General features: G+C 35.2%; 1 protein-coding gene across 4 annotated transcripts in view; it reads left to right on the forward strand.

Annotated features, from left to right (window-relative positions):
• Positions 1–13,508, forward strand: part of CadN (neural cadherin) — a 494,271-nt gene extending 480,763 nt beyond the window's left edge. For all 4 annotated transcript variants that reach the window (XM_019048298.2, XM_019048302.2, XM_019048304.2 and 1 more), the window contains 5 exons: positions 665–854; positions 1,824–2,065; positions 4,715–4,906; positions 5,763–5,921; positions 6,636–13,508. In XM_019048298.2, coding sequence (XP_018903843.2) covers positions 665–854; positions 1,824–2,065; positions 4,715–4,906; positions 5,763–5,921; positions 6,636–6,754 — 902 coding nt within the window. In that variant the 3' untranslated portion in view covers positions 6,755–13,508. The remainder of the gene's footprint in view (positions 1–664; positions 855–1,823; positions 2,066–4,714; positions 4,907–5,762; positions 5,922–6,635) is intronic.
• The last annotated feature ends 2,886 nt before the right edge of the window (positions 13,509–16,394 follow it).

Consider the following 16,394-nt stretch of genomic DNA (forward strand, 5'->3'; position numbering starts at 1 on the left):
AAAAAAAAAAACAAGCGGGAAAGTTCTAATACTGTCGTATTAGAAAAGCGCTCAGGTGTTAGTCAATGTATTTAGTGAAGAAAGGAAGTATAAACTCCGTCGATTTGGCTGGGTAATGGAAATAAAACATCAGCTGATAGCAAACAAAGGTTACCAAGGAAACCGTAAACGCGTTTTTTCGTTTCCCGAAAATGATAGTCACCATTGAGCTCATCAGGCGCGTTTTTTTTAGGCTTCATTTAAGTTCAACGATCAATTTCGATAAGAATTACTCTACCGCTAAGAAATTTTTTTATAGACAAACGATCGAAACTACGTTAAAAGCATAAAATACAGTTTTCACAGCTTTATTTATTTTAAAAATGGACCCCCCCATAAAGCCTACACATCGATGAGCTGGTGCGCCATTTGAACGCATTAGCACTAGTATACTAGTACTCAGAGGCAAGTCGAAATCAAAAAGCGCTGCCTATCGGCTGAGCGCTTAATACAAAAATAATGCAAAAACAGTTCACTGAGCACTCTTAGATGAAGCAATACAATTTTTTGGAAATCCATAATTGTTATTTTTACTCATATTTTAATGCATCAAGAGCATTGTTGAAAATGTCCAGCATTCATTAGATTTATAAATCTCCTTTAATTATGACCTCGTCGTTGACAGGTTGTTTGGATGACATCAGGCTTGAAGGCAAGCACCTGCCTTTGCCTCCAGCAATGAATGGAACGCAGTGGGGCCAAGCAACAATGGCTCGAAATCTGGAAGCAGGTTGTCCTTCGAATAAACCTTGCGCCAATGTTATTTGTCCAGATCCATTTGAGTGTGTTGATCTTTGGAATGAATATGAGTGCACGTAAGTATCATTTCTAGAACATCTAATTTACTGAAAAACATGCCTGACAATTTCTTAAATTACCCAAATTAAACCTCCACCGAGTCCCATGATTATTTTCAGAAATCAAACGGTTCAAACCTAAATCCAAAGGGCCAGCTCAAGAAGGTACAATTTCGTAAAAAAAAAATTTGAAAAGCATAATTTGCCTTAACCTATTACCTTGCCTATGTTTTGTTTAAAAGAATTGTCCAAAATATAAAAAAAAGTTAAAGGTCATTCACCAAGGCTGTCCAATTTTAGCAGAGAAACATATTCTCACTGATTACAAATGTCGGTTCGTCAGATTTTTATCAGAATGACCTCGTCTCATACCACCTGGAATTTAATTTTGGTCTTAAATTGTGTACAACATTTGGCCAAATTCAAGTGCCTGAGGCTGAGGCATAAAAGACTTCTCTATATCTATAAATCTACTCTTTTTACCATCACTCTGCTCCGATAACTATTTTGGCACCTCCGCAATACAAGGAAAAGAAAACTGATGTCTGCACCAAATCTTTTGGAAAGTCTGTATTCAATTGACATGGATCGACCGAAAATTAAAAACATAAATCGATCAACAGGCACTGATTAACACTGATTCGATTGACAAATTATTAAAAAACTGTTATCAACATGAATCAATCTAAAAATACTAACTGGAATCGATCGATGAGATTCGATCAACAACAATTCGATTGACGTAATTCGATCGACTCACGCGTTTGTCAATTCACGAGCTCATCAATTGATTCTTATGTTTGTCCATTGAACTGGTGTCAACTGGTTCAAGTTGATCGATTAATGCTCTCATTTTTCGGTCAATTCGTGTCAATCAAATCCCTACCCTCCAATCATTTCATGTCGTAGACCAATTCTTCTAACTATCCTGACTGTGTGAATAAAGGCTTCACAATTATTGACGCGTTGTAATTTTTTAACTACCAGCTGCGGCGAGGGCCGAATAATAACTCCCGACGGGAAGGAGTGCATCGACCGAAATGAGTGCTTGGACAATCCCTGCCGCAATGGTGGGCTTTGTCAGAACCTAGAACCAGAAGTCAGGTACCGTTGTCACTGTCCTGACGGGTTCTGGGGCGGTAACTGCGAGCTTGTTCAAGAGGGCCGCAGGCTCAAACTCGGGATGGGCGCATTGGCCGCCATTCTAGTTTGCCTTCTAATCATTCTCAGTAAGTCCTCGTAGTGATTTCGCATAGAAATTATTTGTTAGCCACTTGCAAGTTTTTTTTTTTTTTTTTTTTGTAGTATTTCATAGGTTTCCCCCCTTTTTTGTTTAATATTTCTTTGTTTGTTCAGTTATTTTTTGTTGTTATCTTATTTTTTTCTCATCAGAGAATGGTAGTCGAAAATGGTTGTTTTCGTAGTTTGTAGAATTGGGTGAGGAGTGATTCTAAGAAATTTGGAGTTCTTGTTTTTTTTCTCTTTTTTTTAAAAGTACATACATGTATAATTAGTAAGTTCCTTTTTTATAAATAGAGGCCAAGATATTGGGTTGATAAATTTTAAAATGCCGCAGAAGACTCTTTAATTCAAACTATTTCCAATAAAGTAATTTTACAACGCATTTTTATAGCTTCCTAGATTTTTTAGTTTTGTACTTTAAACTTTCATTTATAGTAGAATGGTTATTTAAAATTTATTATCTCCAGTTGACTTTTATGCCCCAAGAATGATACCCCTTTTTTAGAACTTTTTCATTCCTCAAGTCTCGAAAATTGAAGACATTCACTGAGAGGAAAATCAAATTTTCTCTGCTAACTATCGAGTTGTATCTATTGTTTTAAAGCGGGGGGGGGGGGGGGGGGGGCTTGATTCTCTGAAATTTATTTTTTAGTAAAAAATTATCATCTCTAGTCAGAAAGTTTTGTTTCTCATCAACCCAATATCTATCGCATGTCTCTGAAAAAATATAAAAGATGTCTTAAGAGCGATATGGATCAAATTATTCCCCATTTCTGTTTGCCATTCTCTGATGAGGTTTCATTTATCATTTAATGTCTGTATATTTGTCGTATTGTAGTGTAGATAATTGTGTTTTACCATTTAGTTGCCCAACGGGGTTCAAAGTCGTCAACCAGGAGTGCGCCAATGAAAATGAGTGCGAATACTCACCATGTCTCAATGGAGGAGCATGTCGAGACTATGCCGATGAACGACTTTATGCATGTTATTGCACACCAGGTTTTACTGGACAGCATTGTGAGCTCGAACTCCGAGAGTCCGGCATCATTACCCCTTCAACCGATTTTATTGTTGCAATTCTTATATGCACCCTATTACTTCTTAGTAAGTTTTATTTCTTTGATTTTTCCAATTTTTCATGATTATCTTAGGTCATGTGCAACAAAGTCATAGAACTCATGTGCCGACTAGTTTCAGCAAATGAGTTTACATTCAAACAAAATATTAAAAAGTGTGGACCTTAGCTATATTCTACCATCCTGTTTAATCTTAACTATGGTGCTAAGTTTTCGTAGCAACTTTATCCTGAAAAATTATTTAATTTGAGTCCTGATATTTGTTAATTTTTTATCTAATTTTTTTCGTTTTTAGATTGCATCAATTCATGTTGTGTCAGCATGGTTTAATTTTTTACCAGTCTTTATTTCATATCAATGGGCCTGTTGCAAACTTTTGCTAGAGCAGAATGAAGAGTTGTTTCCTATAGATAATGCCTCAAAAATCACGATGAGCGCATCAGCAAAGTCTGAAATGCACTCATAAATTCACAATCTGCGTAAGAAATTTGCGTTATTTTGAGCTTCCCGCTTCAAAAACGATACTACTGCACAGGTGAACATTTTGTTAGAGGAGTCGCTCCATCGTCGGCAATATTCATCATGGCCGACGCTTGCGCAGTTCCTCGCGTAATTCGAGGAGAGTTCAAGGTCAATTAAGGCGGGCGAGGAAAATATGAACATAAACACGCCGATTGTTATCTGGTTTAATCCTGTTCAGGTGTTATCTCGTCCCATCACACGTGTTTTGGCGGACTGGCATCGGCCATGATGAGTATTGCCGCCAATGGAACGACTCCTCCAACAAAATGTTCACCTGTACCGTAGTATATTTTTCGAAGCGGGAAGCTCAAAAAACCGCAAATTTCTTACGCAGATTGTGAAGTTATGAGTGCATTTCAAACTTTGTCGATGCGCTCATCGTGAGTTTTGAGGCATTATCTGTAAGAAACGACTCTTAGTTATAGTTTTGCTCTAGCAAAAGTTTGCAACAGGCCCATTGTGTAATACAAGTAAATGATTTTATTTTTTAATTTTTATTATTTTAGCGAATACGCATATCATTTGATTATTCCATCTTTAAATGTTTACACCATTGCACTGTGTACCATTCTATTTTCACCAGTTAAATGCTATTTTCAACCTTTTTTGCTTCGTATTCTAACTGTAATTCTTATTGCTTTGTGAAGAGAAGAATAATATTTTTTCTCAGCACAATAATTTAATTATGTTTCATAAAAAGATCATTTGATTTGACCGCTAGGATAATGTGCAAATCATGAACACTTATCCATCAAATTTTAATGTGTCTTTGTTTTGATTATTTTCGATCTGAGGACAAGGATTTTTTTTTTAACTTTTAAGTTGAAAAGAGCAATTGTAAAGACAAAAGTGATCAATACTGTCAATGAGCCTTATTTGAAAGTAGATATTATGCGTCAAGATTGCGAAGTATATTGAAAACAATAGTGATCACAAAATAAAAGCAGGGGAAAATTTCTGCTCATTTTTAATTTTAATGCAAATCTGAGATACTCTGTTTGATTTTATCAGTAACATAACGATATTTTCCTTTTGCAGTTCTGGTGCTGGTGTTTGTTGTGTACAACCGAAGGCGAGAGGCAGGCATCAAATATGCTGGCCCAGATGATGATGTTAGAGAAAATATCATTAATTACGATGATGAAGGAGGCGGTGAGGACGACATGACAGCTTTTGACATCACTCCACTTCAAATCCCGGTTGGACATGCTATGCCGGCCAAAATTTTATGTGAGTCTTTTTTCCTCTCTCTAATATTCATGCATAATTTCTGCCTAAAACTGAGTTGGGGGTTACGTCAGTTTTTAACGCAGCTTGATAGTTCTATTGCAAAGAGACTCATTATCATGTATGGTGATAAAATGCGTCCAAGTGTTTCTTGCAATTGAAATTTCCTGTGTTTAATGAGTCAGTAATTGCTCAATGAATTGTTAATTACAAAATAGTAGCTAATAATACAATTAACTCTTTCACTACCAGTAACGCAGCATCAACTTTCAGCAAAAATGCATCCTACCTGCAACATTTCCACTGTTACTCACAATCTCACCTCAGTAGTATTTGTAGCTTTTTCTGTAGAGGAGGATATGAACTACAACTTTCAACGCTCTTTAATAGATGGCGCTCCAATTAATTTGCGTGGCAACCAATCTCTTTTGTGAGACAAGTGCATTCAAAATCTATCTAAAGTAGCAGTGATTGCAAAGAGATGCAATTTTATCAAAGAATGTATTGCAATTTTACGGATGTCGATTAATTGCAATAATATCGTGATTTTATCGAACAAAGAATTGTGATAAATCGCGATAAACGTTTTTATTGAACTTGAGTTTAAAGAGATAAAATTTTGACAAGATAATTGCTCAGATGTTGATGATCCTAGCAATTTTATCGCCAAAAAATCGTAAACATCGCTAATTAGTATCAGATATGGCGATCTTTCTGTTGGAAAATGCTACTTGGATAATGAAAGGATTAACTTGCACAGAATTTAGACATGAGGTTACATTTGTATTAATGAGCGAAAAGTAAATTTAATATCAAAATCGAATCGTAAAAATTGACCACGCCTCTCTTTGCATTTCAGACCCACCAGTAGGTGCAGAGCCAGATGTTGGTATTTTCATCGAAAAACATAAAAAGCATGCAGATAGTGATCCAAATGCACCGCCCTTCGATGACCTGCGGAATTACGCCTACGAAGGAGGAGGTAGCACAGCAGGGTCACTTTCTTCCCTTGCGTCGGGTGAGTTGAAATCCTCTGTCTTGAAAAATGTATTCTTTTTCTTTGCATCCCATTTCAATGGTTAACAACTGCAATGAGTATAGCTTGTGTTTCTCTTGAAAGAACGCCAAATATAAACTCTGAGTTTTGTCACAGAAGCCTATTGCCTTTATATTCTATGGTTTTGTTCAAACATTTTTGAGAAGACTCACACTATTCCTGAGGGTAATATGTATTTAAAACAACTGAAGTGTCAGCAGAACATAGTAGCTAAATCATATTGTTTTGTGATTTGAAGAAAATTATTTCAAAAGTTTAAAAATTATTCCAAATTTTATGGCTCATTAAAAGTCAAGTTGAAGTTTTTTGCTGGGTTTATTTTAACAAAGTTTTGTTCAAAATCACAATTTACAGCATGCTGCATATCTCATTCTCTTAAAAAATGTTTTTTACCCTCTGCATTGACCAGAGGCTTTAATGGTACCTACCTTTTCTTTGAGTCTTTTGTTCTCCATTTGTGTTTGAATTTCTCTCGATCAGCACAGTAGTGTCTCAAAGGGTTGTTTATGATGAAAAATTGCAGATTTAGTGTTTCATTATTTGAAAATGTCAATTGCTCTTAATTTTTCTTTTTTTTCTTTATCTAATTTTTTTTGCACTTTTTCTTTTGATTTGCATTTATTTTCATTTTTTTTGTGAGTGATCATACTGACGAATTTTCTTATGTCCTTGTAGGGACTGATGATGAGCAACAAGAGTTTGATTATCTTGGTGCGTGGGGTCCTCGTTTTGACAAATTGGCCGACATGTACGGGCAAGATGCTGAAAGTGAAGAAGACGAGGATGAACCTTGATCCGATCTCTATCAGTCCTCTTCTCTCCAAGTCTAGTCGCTGACCACTCCACGATCTCAATCGCCACTCACTGACTAAAAGACTGCCAAACTTATCTCCCCATTTTCTCCACCCATCTCATCACACCGTCTCCTCAGAGTTATTTTGCATCTTCTCTCCTTGAATATATTTTTCTGTAGATACATGTCCGTCTCTAATGTACACATCTGTGTATATATATGTGTAAGATAACTCGGCAGTAATCGTTACCATCTACTAATTCCAAGACGTCTGTAGGCCAATGGCCTTTCATAGGGTATTTTGTTTTTTGTAAAATGTATTATCAAAGCAACATTTCATGAGAATGATTTGACCCCATGTCAAGGGGAAAAAGGTGGTCAACTCCAATTTTGAGCGCTTATGATAGTTACCCTCCACATGTAAGAAAATATGCCCCATGATATGGGTGCACCCAATCTCATTCAATTTGTTGCTTTGAATGTACATATCTAGAATGTTTTAAACTTTTATTTTACCCTTTTTTGTGGTTTTATGCCTGAGTTGAAAAACTAATGAATCATGAAGGATCTGAAATATTTCTCTGAGTAAACCTATAGTTTTTTCTGTTCTTTAGACGATATACATTGCTCCAATTGGATACTCAGAGCTTTTCTGAAATATCTTTTGAATCTCTTATTTTAGTTCCAGTCAAAGTTGTCAAACATTTTTGTGTCCTTTTCACTTTGGACCGAAGTCAAATGAGTGGTTTATATTTAAGTCTCACGAGTCATGTAAATTCATTTCTAAGTCTCATTATAAAGTGTAATATTTGTTTAACACATTTTTTATAAGTATGTAGGTAACCAACGAAATACCTAAATCAATTATGTAAATATTTTCTTATTTTAGACCTTTAAAACCATCTCAGTTTTTGTATAATTATTTTTGAGCTGTGCATTTGCCATTTGTCTCTTGAATGCAATCAAGAAATTTAACTGAAGCCATAAACCCTTCGCTCGAGATTCTAGTTTGATGGGGTCAGTCCCTGTGTTACGTAAATAACCCAAACTATGCTTTGAAACTTCTTTACTCTAAGGAGAATAAATGAAAAATCCTGCCTGAATCTAAAATAAATTCAGAGGCAAAAAATAATTAATGATGATTCTGGTTTGGGATGTCATACCTCCAACCTCTTCATCTCATCTCTCACCTTCATCACTTTGAAACTTTAAATTATAGAATTATCCAAACTTTCAACCAATCTCTAAGAATGATGTTACGTTTTTTTTTCATTCTTTTATTCTTTCCTCTTTTGAAATTGCTCAAATTTTTTAGTGATATTCCTCATTTACTCTAGAAGTTGAGATATGTGATTACCTGACCAAAGGTCTAAGCAATACCAAGTAAATTTCAGAGACTGACCCCCTATCGACATAAATGGGTCTTGAAAAGAATGTGTCTGAGATATCTCAGTAATCGACTGTAAATAGTGCGCAAATTAGATAAATTGAATTCTAGATCATCAAGTAAATCAAATTTTGACTGATTAAATTTTTAAGTTGCAGCGTGTTGTCTAAATCATCTTGTAGCTACTTTTGAAGCTCATAGAATTTAGCGCCTGTTGTCTTCGCCAAGTAAAAAAAAATAGTTCAACTTACAGAAGCCATATTTATTAATAGACTTTTAGTAATTTTAATGAAAAGACAATTTACAAGTTATAATTTTCGTTGTTGTTGGAAAAATTTCGCAACCTCCCGATTAATTTTTTCAATACTCCACCATTTACATGTACTAGACCTCGAAAACGTTTTTGTCAATTTATTCGAAAAGAAGACACTTTTAACCAGAATTTTGTTGCACCTTCAGGTAAAATTAAAACTAAATTTATTATAGTATGAAGGCGCCAAAATGATCAACAATATGCAGTCGTATTTATTGAAGTTTTCTATTATTCTGGAATGTTTAAAGCCCAATTCACACTATGTATTCAACTTTTCAATCAACTCTTCTTCCAATTTTGTAGAATAAAAAGTTAGATTGTGTGATGTAGACACAAAAACACGACAATTTGATGATAAAGTAAACAGAAACCATATTTTATGTCACATTCAACTTTTCATTAAACTTTCTATCCAATCTGCGCTGCCAAAAAAGTTGAAACTAAATCTTCTAATCGACATTAGCCAAAAGTGTATCTTCGCATCTGAGATACTCGAAATCTGTTTGAGGATAACACATAATAAAGGCAATTGAATCAAATTTTGTTGGGTTCAATTTATCCATATTTGTCCACTTTTGTCGGATGAACAGTTAAATAGTGTGAATTGGGCTTCATTCTTTTATTTAGTGTACTCTCAAACAATCGAGCAGGCTCATCTTTTTTCACAGCCCCAAAGCTTGTAAATAAGATTCCAAACCAAATATAAAGAGTAGAAAGTGATCATAAGGAAACATAATTTACTCTACCCACCCCTAATCTGTATCAATAATAATCTGTAGAGTTGTAAATAATAACCTTAATTGGTGGTAACCATAAGTTTTGTTCTTATTCATTATTTTTTCTGCCATTCTTCTTTTGTTTAATGGTTTGTTTATCAAATGAAACACTGTTCGTTGTGAGATGGAAAATCAAAATTCTACCTTGATGAAAACTTTCTTGATCTGGAACCTTACTTCATTCTTCTTCGTTCCATCCTTATAAAATCAGTGGACTGTTACAGAACGAAATTCCAGCTAATAGGTTTCGGAGTGTGGTTCGTTGCCATGTTCTTTTAATTATGTATTCATGGCGTGTATTAAATATTATGAAAATAAATAAGGAAAGTGAAATTTAATTAATTATTTCTGATCATACAAATAGTGCTATTAAAATATAACCGCTCATATTGGAGAGCTTCGTTCTGCTCTTGATCACTTTTTTTTCTTATTTTCTTCACCAGGTAATTAATTAAGTGGTTTTATGTAGCCATAATCCAGCTTTCTACTGATTTTATCAATTTTTTGATTTGATGATAGTTTTTTGGATCTGAATTTTTCCCTTTTGATATTTGTTCTACCAGCACGTGATAGCCACGTATACCTTCTTAAGTAAGTTGCTGCTTTCGTTTATTTGAATTATGTTATATTTTTTCTTCATTCCCCTGTAACATCAAAAACTTCTGTGCCATACCATTACCGCGGTCAGTATTCATAGTTTTCCTCTCTCAATTGTGTTCCTTTAGTTTTGTGGATCTCATTCATAAGTTAAAACACCTGTCGAGTCAGTCATATAAACTGTTATAGTGAAAAGAGGGAATCTCTGGTTTTGTTCTGTGCTTTGAACAGGGCAAAATCACAATTCGTATCGTATTAAACTTCAGGAAAGCTGTACAGTTAGCTAGTGGTCGCTAGCAATAGCTAGTGGTCGCTAGAAATAGCTAGTGGTCGTACAAATCATTATTGCGTATTTTGGAAGCAAAAGCTTCTGCAAAAGAACAGATCAAGAACAAATATTTTCTCTTGTAAAAAAAAGGAACACTCAAGTTTTAGAGAGATTTTTATTTTTGAACAGCTCTTTATTTCGTGATGTTGCTTCCTCTGTCAAGAATCACCATCATCTAGATCCACCATGTCAACCGAAACACAATTGAGGCGTAAAACTAGAAAGGAAAGCTCTTGCAGTTTTATTCTAAAGCCATCTTTTTTACAGTAATGTATTGATTTTTTCTTGTCTATATTGATCAAATGTCTTTTTACGTGAAAGCAACTTTTACAAATGAATGTCTACCCAGTATCAAATCTCTGATTCAAAAAGAGTTTTTTGTTGGCTCGCTAAACAGAATGATGAGTCAATTCATGCGAACAGTTTTTCAAAAATAACATTCTCAAACCAATGTTTCTACATAGTCATTTCATTTATCTGTACAAAGTCATTTCCTTTTTAAGTTAGTTGGTGTACTTGTCGCCAGTTTTTGTTTTGTAAAGTTATTGGTATATTGAGAACTTTTTTATACTTTTGTAAATTTTATTTTTATGTAATTTGTTTTCCGTTCATCTATTCACGAATTCAAAGTTATTAATTTTGCCATCATTTTTATCTAGTATTGTCATCAATTATTTTTAATTCGGCCAATGCCCATTCTCCTCCTCTTTCTTAAGAAATCTGATTGAAATCTAGGCTGAAAAATCATTTCTATACTAATTCGGGTTTCTATTGAACTCTAGCTGTTATGTACATCAGTTTTCTTTAACATATTATTTTGTGAAAATGTTTTATATTGTGAGTGTTGATTATTTTTATTTTAAATGTTCCTTGTATTGTCCTAAGTAGATTGATTTCAATTTGTTAGAATAAATTTTAGTGGTAGGATTAAGAGTTGAATGTACTTGCACTATTTGCCTGTTATTTTGAACAATTTTTTATTTTAAAAGTATTTGCTACCATTTTTATATTTTATCCAGCAAAGGATATTTTTCCTCTCTTTTTATTTTATAAAATACCCTGTAAAAGAATATTTGGCTCCAGTACAAAGTATCAATCATATCCCAAGTCCATATTTGGTCACCTGAAATCTCAACAGATGTCTTCAACTCTCAAGCCCCTTATAAACACCAAGTTCTCTCTCTGTCTCTGAAAGAAGAAGGAAAAAATGGTGCTAAATCCTTCACCAAAGTAAAATTTAACTCATCTAATTTATGAGTAATACTCAGCTGAAAGAAAAAACTTTGTTGTCCTTTTTCCATGACAAAATGCCAGTAGAAAGATCTTTGGCTTTTGTGAATAGTGAAAATTAGTGCAAATAAAGCTATATTTACTGCACAGGAAGCCCAACTATCAATGCATCTAAAATGCTAGCATATGAAAATCTTCATTCAAACACAATCAAAACATACTGCAGTATGTAATAGCAATTTTTCTATCAAACAAAAATGAAATAAAAAATTTCCGTATACCTATATCACTTCCAACTAACTCTTTTGCTTACTCAGTTTCCCACTTTAAATTCTCAGGCGCGTCGACTAATTTATTTCCATATTATTCCTGTGCCGACTCAATTCGCGGGATATTTTGAAAGTTTACCTATCGTTCATCAAAATCAGATTTTCTGCTAATCCTGTAAGTGAGCAATGTTTTTGCTTACATTCTAAAATGTTCCTTTTTTTAGTTTTGTGAGATATTCAGCATTCCTATTTTTCTCCTCATATTCCAGCACAACCGGAGTCCTCATCCTTTATCTCTCGTGTTTGCTAGCTCTGTATATTAAGGAGGGAGGCTCACTGAATCACGAAAATCCCATTCTAAAGGTGGTGTATTTCAGAGATGCTTTTTTGAGTTTTCATCTAAAAAGACAAAGAAACGAATGTCTTTTTTAAAAGCATTGCTGCAAAGCAAAGTATTTTTTTAACTTATGAAAACACTAGTAACATTTTTACACGACTGCTAATGAACAGACGCATACAGTCGAAGCTCTTAACATCAAAATTGTAGGACTGGAAACGCCCAGAGTTGTGATTTACGTGATGATCCGTGTGGCTCTTTTTCCTATGTAGATGTGCATATACATATTATTATCATCAGAATATTTGTAAATAATTTTTAAACAAGTATTTTTAATTTTTCACCTCTGCTCAAAATCAGTATGCTAATTTTTGTAACTGTAATGATTGTACTATGTGTATGAACACTTTTCTATCATCTGTTAGGACATTGTTAGTATCACTGCCTTGTTCTGTGCGACCATTGACATCTGATCATTGTTATCAAATTTTCCGCCATTTACATTCCACTTGGATTTTTTTTCTTTTCTTCTTTGAGGTTTGGATTATTATTCTCCACAACTAAGGAGTGTTTATACAATATGCTCAAGTTCACTTCTTATCATCTCTCAGTTTCAGCACTGAGGCGTCATAGTACCCCATTTTTTGTTGCCATGTTTGAGATTTTTTAACTATAAAAGTTAAAAAACGCTTTTTACAAAATTTTCCCAGACAATTTTCGGTTACCATTAGGCTTGTAAATTGAAAGTCATCTGCTAGTTCTCATGCAATGTTTCTCACGCCATTTTTCACCTCGAGGCGGCCGATTTTGTGCTCAAGGTTCAGGAGGCTAATAATCCAAATTAATATTCTTTTTGCCAAAAAATGTTATTCTTTATCATTGAAGGTCTCTCTGAGATATATATTGATCACCTCTCGTCAAGATAGTATTTCATGAACTTTAGATGTATAGTAAGTAAGCAGAATTGAGATAATGAATAGTCTGTTAACAATTAATACTTATGTGACCGCTAAGATGGAGAGTTTGATGACAAAACAACAAAATTGTTGTATTTTTGACCTAACTAGGGCGGCCTAACTTAAAGTAGCCTAACTTAATGGCAGTAGGATGTTCATACTACCATTTGAGTTGATATCTTTTTACATGGGCAACTGTGAAGACAAAATAAGTGCTGGCATTGCTAACCTGTTCTCTGAACTCATCAGATCAATCTTATATCCTTGAATCTTTGTAATCATAGTTACAAATTAAAAGCAATCTCTGTATCATTTTTTCTAGATCAAAACTATTTTTATATGAATTGATTGTGAGTTTGGCTTCCAGATCCCTCGAGTAAAGATGCTAAGCCAATCATTCTAAGCAGTAGGTTTAAAAGTCAATCAATTATCTATGAAAGCAAAGGAATGGAAAATATTATGTTTGTGTTATTAAAAATATGATGATGAAAGAAAAATAAATTGGAAGCAAACCAACCTGTACAGATATGTCGAAAAGAATTAAAGAAATAAATGAACAAAACCTCTTGTAATTTTATTTTACTCCTTCTTACAGCGTTTAGAGTATGATCCATTTCCATCTCACAATGAATATTCATTTTACAGACGCATGGAATCAAATCGATAACGAAAGTGTAAAAAAACGTATACAGTAAAAGCTCGCTAAGTAGAACTACAGTTAAGACGAAATGCCGCTTAAGTCGAATTGTTTTTCGGTTTCTAGACAAGTCCATGTGTTAAGAGGAGAATTGGTTAAGACGAATTGCCGCTTAAGTTGAATTATTTTTCGGCCCCTACACCATTCGACTTAGCGAGCTTTCACTGTATCAGTTTGCAAAGTTACAGACTTCATACTGAAAAACTTGTTCTACTTCCTTATCCAACAAAATATGAAGTTGTAACAGTGCGTAAGCATAAAAACTACTCAAAGTAATTTTTAGGCTACTTTGCGAATTTTTTGTCTCCACTAACTACAATATTCTGTATATATTTTGAGAAAAGAAAATGGTGTGTTTCTTTTCAGAAAAAAAAAATTGGATCAACATTTTGAAAAATTTCAAAACAGGTTCAAAATTTTCCCAATTTTTCGATCTGAATGAACTGGGATGGATCAGCTAAACCATGCAAAACTTGTTGGTTTCTCAATTCATGACGTACATAAAAAAGACACACATTTGAAATAAAATATTTACATACCTTTATGTCATAGGCAGAACTAGGCCAAGATCTATTCAACATCTCCATGAAATTGTAAGGGACTTAGAAAGCGGACGCGCAAAATATTTTTAATCCATGAAATTCATACTTTAAAAAACCACGATTTTTTCTGAGAAGACACAAGTTTTAAAAACTTCACAAGTGAGAGATCCTTTTTCAAGAGATTAACACCTTGAGAAATCAGTGTTATTCATCGCTTCTCGGCTCGAAAGCCTCACCAAACTCGACAAAAAACATTTAACCAACCAAACTGGTCGAACAGGTAAAAATTGGTCAGAAAGACTCGTTTTTCTTAAAAATTACCCGCTTTCTCCGCTTAAGCGGCCTCGCAGAGCCTCGGGACCCTGCGCAATCGATTCTGTAACTACATAAGATCCGAGTGTTATCTCGAAATTTTTTTCCACGACCAAAATCGAGGAAAATCGACAGGAGTACCATGGACTAAATTTATCGGGTCAAAATTGAAAGTTCGCCGATCGGGCTGAAACCAAGGAAGCTCGCTTGGAAATGGCCCGCTGAGTGCGCTTTTCCGGTCGGAAAAGCTCTGCGAGTCCGTCGCTTCGAGCAATCCGCGGAAAACCACTCCTGGAAACAGTCCAAAACTGGTCAGAAACACTCGTTTTTGACCAGTTTTTGACTATTTCTCGGCACTGGCGACTTTGCCGAGCCTCGGGATCATGCCCAATCGATTCAGCGCAATCAACTTCATAGGATCCGAGTGTAATCTCGAAATTTTTTTCTCAGTCCAAAATCGAGGAAAATCGACAGGGGTTACATGGACTAAATTTTTAGCGGCAAAATCTAAAGTTCGCTGATCGGGCCGAAACCAAGTAAGCTCGCTCGGAATTGACCCGCCGAGTGCGATTTTCCAGTCGGAATAGCTCCGCCAGTCCCTTGCTTCGAGCTAGCCGCTGAAAACGCTCCAGAGAAAGAGTCAAAAAGTGGTCAGAAAAGCTCGTTTTTGACCAGTTTTTTACTGTTTCTTGGCTCAGGAAGCCTCGCGGAGAGTCGGGACCGTGCTGAATCGATTCTACGCTTCCAGCAACGTAGGATGCGACTGAAATCTCGAGTATTTTTCTCCGTCCCAAATCGAGAACAATCGACACGGATAACATGGACTAAATTTTTCGGGTCAAAATGGAAATTTCGCCGATAGGGTCGGAACCAAGTAAGCTCGCTTGGAATTGACCCTTGACCGATTTCTGTGTCGAATGTGAGTTTTTTTTCCAAACACTATTCTGCTTTCATGTCTCTTAATTTTGCCGTTTTTTGGGTTTAGAATGATTCTTTAGACTCATGCGCAGGGGCTATCGTCCTTTTTTTTGCTGAAAATTCAAAATCTGCCGAGATTTTTTATCTAAAGGATAAAAAAAAAGGCGACAAAATTGTATCCAAAAATGGTTTGCAGGGTGCGAGTCTATGGTACGTGTACACGTAAAATTGCTAAAAATCAAAATCTTGACTGATCCTTTTTTCGAAATACGCGATTTGAGATTTTCATAGTAAATGCAACTTTTCCACTGATTTTGATCCGATTTTTTATTTATTTGTACACTGAATCGGTGTTGATCGGTTAACGTTTTCATTTTTCGTTCGATTCATGTCGATCATACTGACATACCTCTCGTTACACGCACACTTCCTTTCATACCCTTTTTTTTTTAACTGAAAAATTCGTCTTCAGCTGCGTCTGCGGCAATTGTTGTTACGAATATGTTGTGCGTGCTGGTTTCAGGTCATTACATACACGAATCTCTGACGGCGTTTTATGTGCGAGAGCAATTCGCCTTCAGCTGCGTCTGCAGCAATTGTTGTTACGAATATGTTGTGCGTGCTGGTTTCAGGTCATTACATACTCGACTCTGTGAAGGCGTTTATGTGCGCAAGTGGCGTACCCTGTTGGAGAACTGGCGAATTGCTCTCGCACACAAAACGCCTTCAAAGAGTCGAGTATGTAACTACCTGAAACCAGCACGCACCGCATACTCGTAACAACAATTGCCGCAGACGCAGCAGAAGGCGAATTTTTCGGTTAAAAAAAAGAGTATGAATGGAAGTGTGCGTGTAAGGAGAGGGCATGTATACGATCGACTTGATTCGAATAAAAAATGAAAACGTGAACCGATCAACACCGATTCAATGTACAAATAAATAAAAAGTGGATCAAGATCAATAGAAAAGTTGCATTTAC

Source organism: Bemisia tabaci, chromosome 5 (genome assembly GCF_918797505.1).
Source record: "Bemisia tabaci chromosome 5, PGI_BMITA_v3".
In the NCBI taxonomy this organism is placed as follows: domain Eukaryota; kingdom Metazoa; phylum Arthropoda; class Insecta; order Hemiptera; family Aleyrodidae; genus Bemisia; species Bemisia tabaci.